The sequence below is a fragment of the Corvus brachyrhynchos genome, unplaced genomic scaffold (assembly GCF_000691975.1).
Source record: "Corvus brachyrhynchos isolate BGI_N302 unplaced genomic scaffold, ASM69197v1 scaffold140, whole genome shotgun sequence".
Classification (NCBI taxonomy): Eukaryota; Metazoa; Chordata; class Aves; order Passeriformes; family Corvidae; genus Corvus; species Corvus brachyrhynchos.
Window position 1 is genome coordinate 518,544 of NW_008235809.1, and position 10,577 is coordinate 529,120.

A 10,577-nucleotide genomic window follows, 5' to 3' on the forward strand; every position below is an offset into this window, starting at 1 on the left:
CCTTCCTGCCCTCCAGCAGATCAACACTCCCACCCAGCTTCCATTTGCAAACTGACTGAGGGTGTTCTTGATTCCCTCATCCAGATCATCAGTAAAGATACTAAACAGGACTGGGCCCAACACTGAGCCCAGTGACCAGCTGCATGTATCAGTATTCAGTGTTAATCTTGCACCACTTTTCTTTTTATTCGTCTTTATAAAATAACTGGAGGTTCTTTCCATTTTAGCTGAAAGTATTCTATGATGTGTAATGTTCTACAAAATTCTGGATTCAAAATTCTCTACTGAGGAGCAATAGCAGCTTTTTTCTGTCTTAATCCATCTTCTAATTTGGCTGAATCCTCCTGTTGTTGGTCTAGGCTATGGAGTTGCTTGTGGAAAAAGCAATTAGCAGCGCAACTGGGCCACAGAGTCCTGGAGATGCACTGAGAAGAGTTTTTGAGTGTATATCTTCAGGAATCATCCTTAAAGGCAAGTTGCATTTGACCCCTGTATGTATACTTATGCTTAGCTAATCTGTAATCTTGCATGAAATAAGGTAAAAGTGTGCTGCTAATTAGCCTGATTATTGTAGGTGGTCCTGGCCTTCTGGACCCCTGTGAAAAAGATCCTTTTGATACGCTTGCTGTAATGACAGATCAGCAACGAGAGGATATTACTTCAAGTGCACAGGTAAGGGAATGTAGGTGTGAAGTAATTAAATTTGGTGGATGGTTTGTTCTTTTTTTTTTTTTAATGGAGCTTTATATTGGACGTGAATTTTCTTTTCTTAGAATGTAGTCAGATCTTACCAGTCTTAATCTAGGCATTGAACGTGTCATAGGAGAGGATGTATAGTAGTGTACATTTTTGCAGTAAAATAAATGTATTATCCTGAAAAATTTGTAGCATTCTCATCTATATCTATATATCTAGATCTAGCTATATGTAAACAGGCTCACTCTACAGCAGTATGTTAGTAGATTGGAAATTACTTTGACATCTAATATTTTATAAATACATCTCTGCGAGTTTCACATGACAATATTGACCATTCATGCTTGCAGTTTAAGAGGTTACTGCCTCTACCTCTTCATTTGATCCTTTTGCTAATGATTCCTAATGCCTAATGTGATGCGTGACAAGCCTTTGCTGCTTCAGTGCAAGCCCAGGAGCTCAAACACACGTACATTATTTTTAAGCTAAGATGCTGCACTTACAAAAGCAGCAAACGTGACAGACACGTTTCATTGTGTTGACTTTGTTGGGGGAAAGAAAGACGGGATAGTTAGAGCTAAGGGTAATATCATACATCACTGATGCGCTTCCTTAATTGAGGAATTCCTCAAAATGGACATTGGTATGTAATACAAGTAACTTTTTTTTACTGTTTTTCTAGTTTGCGCTGAGACTCCTTGCATTCCGTCAGATACACAAAGTTCTAGGAATGGATCCATTACCACAGATGAATCAACGCTTCAACATCCATAATAATCGTAAAAGGAGAAGGGACAGTGATGGGGTTGATGGGTTTGAAGCAGAGGGAAAGAAGGACAAAAAAGATTATGATAACTTTTAAAAATGTTTGTTATCATTGCTAAGATTGATGGTAATGAAAAGTCCATTTGTTGCCTTGCTTTTACTTCATTCATAATGATGTCTGTTTAAAACATCCAAAACCAGCTTGTGAATTAGATTTGGAAGAGAAAAACCTAGCTCTTCTGTGAGATTCCGAATATTTTAATTGGACGTATTGTACCAGACAAATTATGGATGGAAAGACTGCAAATGGAAACTGTTGTCATAGGAAAAAATAGTTTTCCCTCACTGCATTTTCTTTAAACGTGTTGCTGACTTCAGTATATTTTCTTCTTTTTTTTGTCTTTTTTATTAACAAGTGCATTGTCTTCCTATCTTGACTGTATTTAATGCAGCATTTGTGCTTCTGTTGCTATGTGTATTTTGACTTTTTATTTAGAAGTATTTTTGTTTGCCTTTGACACTAGTTGTATGAGTTACTTTGTGTTAGGTAGTAAAACTGTTCCCCTCCCAATTAATATTTTACAGAAATTTTTTTTTCTTTTTTTGTAAAGTGAGACTGCAGGATCATGTTTTTTTCTAAATGTGAAGGGGTTACAACACATAATTGTCCTGCCATTTGAGTGCTCAGAATTAAATGTTTTTGCCAATCTTGTGGCATTTGTCTCCTTAGTGTGATATAACGGTGTAATTAAGACAAATTTGTGTTAATCTAATCGAGTTTGCTGTTAGTTGTGCATTAGCAGTATAAAAGCTAATATATACAGTACGGTCTTGCAACAGTTTTAAAGCCGCTGCATAATTGATCAAAGATTTGCATGATGGTTTTTTGGTTTTTTTTATAGAAGGGCTTTTAAAACTATTATCTTAGGTTAAATGCGTAGGTCTTTGTATGATTGACTTTGTGACATAGCAAGGCCAAAAAATAACTTTCTGAATTTCTTTTCTCAACAAGCAAAGGTGGGCATTTTCCGTTTAGACAAAGTTAGTCATTCTTTTCAGTCAACTTTGTCAACATGGTATTAATGCCTCTCAGCCCTTAAAATAAATGTTTGTCATATCAGTGCCTGTGAGGTTATTCCTTATATCTGTTCCTGTATAAACTTTCTGTGATTTTTTCAATAATTCAAATTTTAAAAGTGAAGTATTATTGAAAAAGTGAAGGTTATCAAAGAAAAAAACGCAGAAAATTATTTGCTGTGGCCATAGTGTATGCTTATGTCTCTTTCAAAAATCTAAATATAGCAGTGGTGTAAGTAAAGTTACATCATACTGTTGATGTATGCTCTGGTACACAGGTGTGATTTGTTGTCACAGCACTACAGTGGAATACACAAATAAAAGTTAAAATTTATTAAATGACTAAAGTTCATTACACACTGGAAACTGAAGTTTCACTTACTCTGTTAAATGTGTATTATGCTTTGTTGCAAACCCATAAAACAGAGATTAACATAGACTAACATTCCGGTAGCTACTTTATATCGATGGCTGTAGGAGAGTATCACATGTGACAAAAATAATTTGTTATTTCTGATACCATTTATTAAGAAAAACCCAACTTCTGTTCCATTTCAAGGTCGAATTTCTCTTTGACCTTTTTAATAAGCAACTATTGGAGCAGGGGGGATGTTTCTGTTCCCAGCATCTACTGCTAACCAGCATGGGCCTATGGAATAAAAAATACAATATTTTAGAAAAACAGAGAGAATCTAAAGACTTAAAAGAAAAACATTTAATAATAGTGTTCTGTAAGCATCAGAGTGCAATTTTCAATGGAGTGATTATTAGGGGTTAGCATATAAAAGTAAAGCTTTCTCACTGTATGAAAGCTTTCTAAATAATTAGAAATATGAAAAGCAGAAATGCTTTGAAGTTACTTAAAAAAATTACACTCATTTCATTGTCCAGCCTTCGTGCATAACTCCAAGCATATGCTTGTTCTAGGGGATATCTTGTTGCCATCGTGTCTAGTTAGCCATTACTATTTATTTTGAAAGCTACAGGTGCTATTCATGTAGCTAGTTTAACTCCATACCAAAGTTTCTTTCCTCATACGGCAAACTTGTCTATTCAGGAATGTGACCCTAAAATATAGGATTAAAAAGGTCAAAGATGTACTTTAGACTTTCTGTATTTTTGTTCTACTGGCTTTTAGCTCCTAACCAGTTTCTGGATCTTTTGAAATATTGTATACTTAAAGTGATTCCACATTAAATATGAAGCTGTGACCATGATTTTTGTGCTGTGTGGTGAAGGGTGAATTTGCAGTTTGTTTCTGGTGTTCCTGCCCATTTTAATGGATAACTTCTGACTCGACTCCTGTTAACAAATCTAAGAAGAATGTAAAAACAAGGTTTTCAAAAGTACAGAGCTAGCTTTGACTTTAAATACTACACTGTGCACTTAGGAAGGCAAAATAAGCATTTTAATAACCTGTTTTGGTAATGCTACCAGTTTACTAATAAGCACTGTTTGCATTTTTTATTCAGCAGTGCTGTGTGTTAAATCCCTCAATCACAAACACTGCAGTCCTCATACACAAAAGAGAAATGTACACAGGAAGGATATTCCCCTCCGTGCTCACCTTAGAAGAACAGTTTGTGAAAATGTGAGCTGTTCTGTTTTGAAGCTTTTTTGAACTTTGACTTGACTTCCTAGTTCATGAGTGTGTCCTGTCTGTGAGCAGTGTGATTTCGCATGGATTCTTGCATAAAGGCACTGCTAAAAATTAAAGTCTGTTAGACACAGTCCATCGACTTCTTGACCTTCTGTGAAATTCTAGATGAAGAGTTACATTTCTAGAGCTATTGAATATGATGGGTTCATTTGCAGCTTCTACTTTTAGACCTTTTAGTACTTAAAATTGTTCTGCCTAGAAAATTTTCAACAGTTGGAATCAACTTTGAATATTCCTGCAACAATTTGTATGCATATTTAAGATTCTTGTTGCTGGTTGAATATCTGCTGGTCATTAGTCTGTTAAGTAGTCACCCAGTGCCAAATTCATTTTTTTGTTAAGCAATTAAACTTGTTTGGACTACCCAAACAGATTTGACTAGCATAGTCTTAATAATGGGGGGAAGGAGACACAGTCAGCAATGTTTTTTTCCACTTATATTTTAGTTTTACAAAGTACAGTGATGGATTGATTCAACAAAAACATCTGTTTTCTTTCCATTTTTTGGGGTTTTTTGTAATGACAGCTGTAAGCCAAAGAGCCTTCTAGCCAGAAAGGCTAGCAAATTAAATTTCTTTTGAGAGATTCTTTTATAGATCTTCTCAGATTATCTTTTTCTCCTTCAGTGTTGTGTTTCTCAGACTTTCAAAAATGAAACAGCTGGTCTTTTAGGGCAAGAAAAAAATCCAAGGAGTGTTGTTTATAGACTTACTGCAGCAGTTTTGATTTATATCTAAATAACAATCAGGCTTCATTCTGTAAATATCTGTTAATCTGTATTCTTACATTTTGCTCCACTTTTTCATTTGCATCACAAAAGTCTGAGAGAAGCTTGCCGTTGTTTATTGAACTTTCTGATTGTTTGCAGTTTGCATTTTAAGAAACACTGCCCTAATAATATTCAACAAGTGTTCAGGTGCTACCAGGATAGAAGTCACTGTTTTTCAGGGACTGGCAGCTCTTGCTGGGGATGTTGACCCTGCACAGTGCACACTTTCCCACATGTCATGGTCTTTACATACCTGTGTTGGTAAGGGTTATCATTTAGAGACATCTTCAATATTTGTGTTTTCTTAAACTGTTCTGCAAAGCCATTGCCACCAGTATTTATTGGAGGGTAGTTTAAACCCTATCAGTTTGTAGAGGCTCAGCCACTAGCTTAAATACTTTTACATCCATTCTGCATCAGCCCTGTTAAGAGGTTGATACCCTAAATCAAAATAAACATAGAATGGCATCAAGAAACCTTTGTGGATTTTGTAAGTTTCCTGTACTTAAAAGTCTAAGACTGCAGAATTGAGTAGCTGACCAAGAGAAAATAAATGGCTTTTTCTACAGTAAAAAGGTTACTTTAACATTAAAAGTGAGACAAAAAGGCTCTTGTTCCTACACAGCAATCACAAACCTTGCTTCTTATATAACCTCTTTCCTTTTCTGCATGCTGCATCGTATACTAATAGTATGCATATTTGATCAGACCATGTAAGACAGCCTTATCACAGCCTTCACTTTGGCACACATTAAGTTTGCCAGTAATTTTCTGGTTAAACAAGTTAATGAACAAATGGGAGTGATGAAGGTGCCTGAATACATGAGTTTACTGTCATGTTTTACATGTTCCTGGGGTGTGTGCTCCTCCAAAAGGGGATGGGTCTCTCAGAGGTGCAGGCCCACAGCTGCCAGTCCCATGTGGCTATCTCAGCATGGCTTAGAATGTCAATACTTAGGTAACTACTTCATATTTTCATGCATAAGAGAAAAGCATGGTACATTTAAGAACTGGAGCCAGAGTGATCCAGGATGTTGCCAATATAGTCATGTGAAACAGCTGCTTCAGGAAGGTAGGATAATCATTGTGGTATCAGCAACAGAGTTGCTTGTCACAGGAAAAGTGTCTGTATTAATTAAATGCCATCCCAGTTTCTACCAATAACTTCAATAATTTATTTTAGTGTGTTTTGTAAGTGGAATAAAATACAATAGAACAGACTCTTCCAGTTGGAAGGGACCTACAGCCATTGTCCAGTCACCTGCCTGACCACTTCAGGGCTGGCCAAGTTCAAGCACATTGTTAAGGGCACTGTCCTTAAAATAAGCAATGCCTTTGAGCACTGACAGACTGGGGCATCGACCGCTTCTCTAGAAAGTCTGTTCCAGTGCTTGACCACCCTCTCTGTATAGAAATGCCTCCTAACAGCCAGTTGAAAGCTCTGCTGGTGCAGCTCTGAACCATTCCTTCATGTCCTGTCCCTGGATAGCAGGGAGGAGAGCTCAGCAGCTCCCAGTGCCCTTCCCCTGCTCAGGAAGCTGCAGAGAGCAGTGGGGTCACCCCTCAGCCTCCCTTTCTCCAAACCAGCCCAGCCCAAAGTCCTCAGCTGCTCCTCACAGGAAGTTCCTTCCAGCCTTCCCACCAGCTTCGTTTCTTCCTCGGGGCACATTCAAAGACCTTGCCATCCTTCTCCACCTGCAGGGCCCAGCAGAGCCCACGTTGAGGCCACCCCAAGGCTGAGCCCAGCGGGACCATCCCCTCTCTCTGCCGGCTGTGCGGGTACTGTTGTGCCTTGGGGCTGCCCAGGCACTGCTGACCCACACTGAGTCCAGCACCAGTCAGCTCCACATCTCCCTCTGTAGCTGTCCAGCCATTCCTCTCTCACTTCATACGTGTGCCTGGCATTACCCCATTCCAGGTGCAGAATCCAGCATTTGAACTTGTTAAATTTTACTCAAAAGAAAAAAACAACAGCAACAACAAAAAAAACCCAAAACAAAAAAACACACAAGAAAAACTGTAACAGAAAGAACAGAATTAATTAAATGCATCCAACTCAAGAAATAAGATGGGGAAGGCCATTAGAGAGCTACAAATAAAAGGTAGATTTAAAAGGAAAATTGTTATATCAAATAGTCAACAACAATCAGCTCTGAAAATAGCGTAGGAAATCAAAGAGAAAGGCTCAGTTTCAGCAGAGAGAAGACGAGTGCATGATTGGCCACTCATGCAGCAACTGCAGTGCTCCACGAAAACATAGAATAAAAAAGTTCCAGGTGATTGAGGAGGTTGAGACCAAAATGGTTCAGGCCAGTTGATCTGAGGTGTTAAAAAATGTTACATGCTATGTACTCCAAGTGTGCTGTGGGAAAAGGTGAAGGAAAAGCTGAAGAGAAGGGACTGGAATACTGACCTTTCATGCATCTCTCCTGCTTCACAGACAGAACTACATCTGGAGCCCATGCCTTGCTCCCTTACACGTGAATGGAGAGTGTTAACGAGTGTGTGAGGACACCTCTCCAAACACTTGGAAACCTAAATGAATGTGCCGCAGCCAAAAAGGGAAGTGCGGGGTTTTATGCAGCAAATCCACAGGGCTGTGTTTGAAGTGTCCCTGTGTGCTTCCAGCAGCAGAGAGCGCTGTGTCCTCAGCAGCAGCTCCCATTGGAAAGGCAGAGTTCATTCTCACCTTCGTGTGACAAGCACGAAGGGAAAACTGTGATGTTTAAGCTATTACAGCGTTCCTCTCTATTGCCAAAGAATGCATTTAAAAATAATTTTAAAATAATTTTTTAACGATGCACTAAAATAGTCATGGTAGCAAAACCGCAAATAAAATCTGCTAGTGAATTAGAAGACAGCACTAGTTAGAAACACAGCCAGGACCATCTCGTGAATAAATTAGAAGTAAATACTTTAGGGGTGTAAAGAAATTATAAAAATCAGAGTAGGCATAGCAGAAGGAAGAAGAGAGATTCAATTTTGAGTCACTGAGGGCTGCAAAGAAGAAATTCTGCAAGGTAAGGATTCCCACTGAGGAAGGCAGATACATGTTAAGATAAAATGTGTGTCAAAAGGCTGTATCTGACAAACCATTGAGAACAGGAGGAGAGGGGTATTTCAGATAAAAATCTTGTGTGAGGAGGTAGTGTGTGGTTTTGCTTTCTTGTATCCATTTCTTAAGAAATTTCTTGCAGCTTCTGCCAAGGGTGATTTCAGGGCAATAGATTCAGGATGAGCATTCCTTATATGACAATGGTAAATCATAAATCAGGATTCTGGATGCTTTAACTAACATTCCCAGCATGTTCTCCAGCATATCCAAAGGCATAAGATGTGCCAATTTACAAGCTATGGGACCAGTTCAGAGCTCCTGTTACAGGAATAGCCAGGGCTGAAGTGTTTCCCAAGAAGCAGTGATGCAGTCAGAGAACACAGATCTGAAAGCCAAGGGTTTGGGACAAAGTCCATGCAATAAAATTCTGTCAGTCCTCTGCTGGTTTATATATTCTCACTGAGGAAAATTCCCTCTACAAATGTCACCCACACATCAGAAAAAAAAGGAGATTTAAAATTACTTATTTCCTTGGAAAAACCTGGAGTTCTGGAAGTGCAGATGACTTCTGGAATCCTCAAAAAAAATGTTTCCAAATACCCATCTGACACTCAGGCGTGCCAGATTCCCATACAGACATCAGCATAAATATTTTAATTCTAGCATGAACGCATTTTCATTCTAGAAAGTTTGGTCAAGAAACTTTCCAAGGGCCTGAAGATAAAAACCACAGCAATTCCAGAGAAAAATATTCTAGTAAATCAAAAACATTTGCTAACAGGGACAAATACATGGATTTATGAGATTTCTTTTACAAGATTTGCTGCTTCTATAAAGTTTTCTGCTTCAAAGACTCATTTGTCTTAGCCAAATAAAAGTGTGCCCTGCTTAGACAAAGGCCTTTTTGAAGTCAGGGACAGTAAAGGGAAGCTAAAGCCAGCCTCAAGACTCATGTTTTTGTTTTGCCATGAGTTTCTGCTAAAGAGCATGTAGCTTTCCTGAAGGGGTAGGTTTGTGCCTGTTCCTCAGATTATCTGGGCTAGATTTTTTAGTTGCAGCAGTTGTACGGCAGGTGGGGACGACAGCACGAGCTGGATGGCTTCTCTCATGACCTGACATCCATGACTACTGACACACACACATGCATTTTGCATTAGGAAATTAAAGCCAAGAGAATGTAAAGGGCCTGGTGGGCAAAGTAAAACAAGCACATTTTTTACTGCAGTCATGCACTAGATACAACTTTCACTGCTAAAGGAAAGAACAGAACAGCCAGGACAGAGCCAGCAAAATTTTCAAGTGTGTGTATATCTTTCCCAAAGAGGAGAGGTTACTGTGTAGGCCTCATAATGAGTATTTCTCCCCATGGAGATGCTGGAACTGACATGTCCTGTACCCTGTAACTTGGACACTGGATGGCTCTCACTAGCTTTGCTTTGCTTCTCCTCATGCCCAGCAGGAAGAGTCCTTGACAGGAGCAACTATTTAACTAGATGGACCAGATTCCTAGCTAGTGACAGAGAGCTGGACATCTTTCCCAAGGACTTTTCATCCACATTGCATTTGGAGAAGTGACTTGGGAAGAAAGAATCAGGGCTGGCCAAGGACACTCTGGCAGATTTTTTTCACCACACAGCTTAACTACTAGCTTTTTTCTTTCATAGGGTTCATTCCAAGACAGAAGGGTCATCTCACATCCTTTGATATCAGGAGGGCCACATTTAGATTTATCAATGTATGAGCTCATGATCCTTAGGACCTCCCTTTGGACTTAGAGGAAACAAGGGTGAGAGGAGAGCACTGACTTAACTTTGCCTCACATCCAGCCATGGTGTAGGCTTTTTCCTGATACAGATGGGGTTTGACGCACCCTTTGTATACTGCTAAGGATAAGAAATACCCAATCTGAAGTAATTTCTGTTCACAGCCTTTTGGAGAATAAAATAAAGAAGTTCACCACACGACGAAGAAGTCTGTGTCCACCCACAAACGAGTAATTGTGTTTGCTTCAAAGGAGCTAAAAAAAGGTGGGGAACTTCCCTAGCCTTTGTATTCTTGTTTGTGACACCCATGCTTTCCTGGGTGACTAGAGTTATTAGTTACTCACTTCCTCTTCTCCCACTTGCAGCTATTAAGAGAAGGTGATTTTGCTATTCGATGTGAGGTGCTGTGTTCCCTGAGTTTTCACAACTCTCACAGCAGTATTTTGTTTTCCATCCTCAAGTTTAAGACATGTAATTCCCAGCTGCGTCTCCATGACTACAGTAAACACTCCGGTCCCACTCTTCATGGCACAGTTGTTAATTTGGTCTTGCACTCTCCTGTGTGCATGTTTTGGCACTATACACCCCAAATGGCAGATGAACCTTCCTGGCTAGGCAGGTTAGGAAGGTTATCTCCAGAAGGCCTTGGTAGAACAAAAATATTCAGCAACTAATGCATGAACACAAAATGGAACGGGTGTGTATTGCTGAAGGATTCCCTGAAGGAACTGCTGTTTGCCATCTGAGTCATGATGTGTGACCATGTGGGACATCCCAGATGGCTCTACTTAA

The 10,577-nt window shown here is 39.2% G+C and overlaps 1 protein-coding gene across 1 annotated transcript in view; it reads left to right on the forward strand.

The window, feature by feature from the left end:
• Nucleotides 1-3,755, forward strand: part of ZFR (zinc finger RNA binding protein) — a 55,089-nt gene extending 51,334 nt beyond the window's left edge. Inside the window, 3 exon segments of the mRNA XM_017727545.1 lie at nucleotides 360-471; nucleotides 575-672; nucleotides 1,379-3,755. Coding sequence (XP_017583034.1) covers nucleotides 360-471; nucleotides 575-672; nucleotides 1,379-1,558 — 390 coding nt within the window. The 3' untranslated portion in view covers nucleotides 1,559-3,755.
• Nucleotides 3,756-10,577: the final 6,822 nt, after the last annotated feature.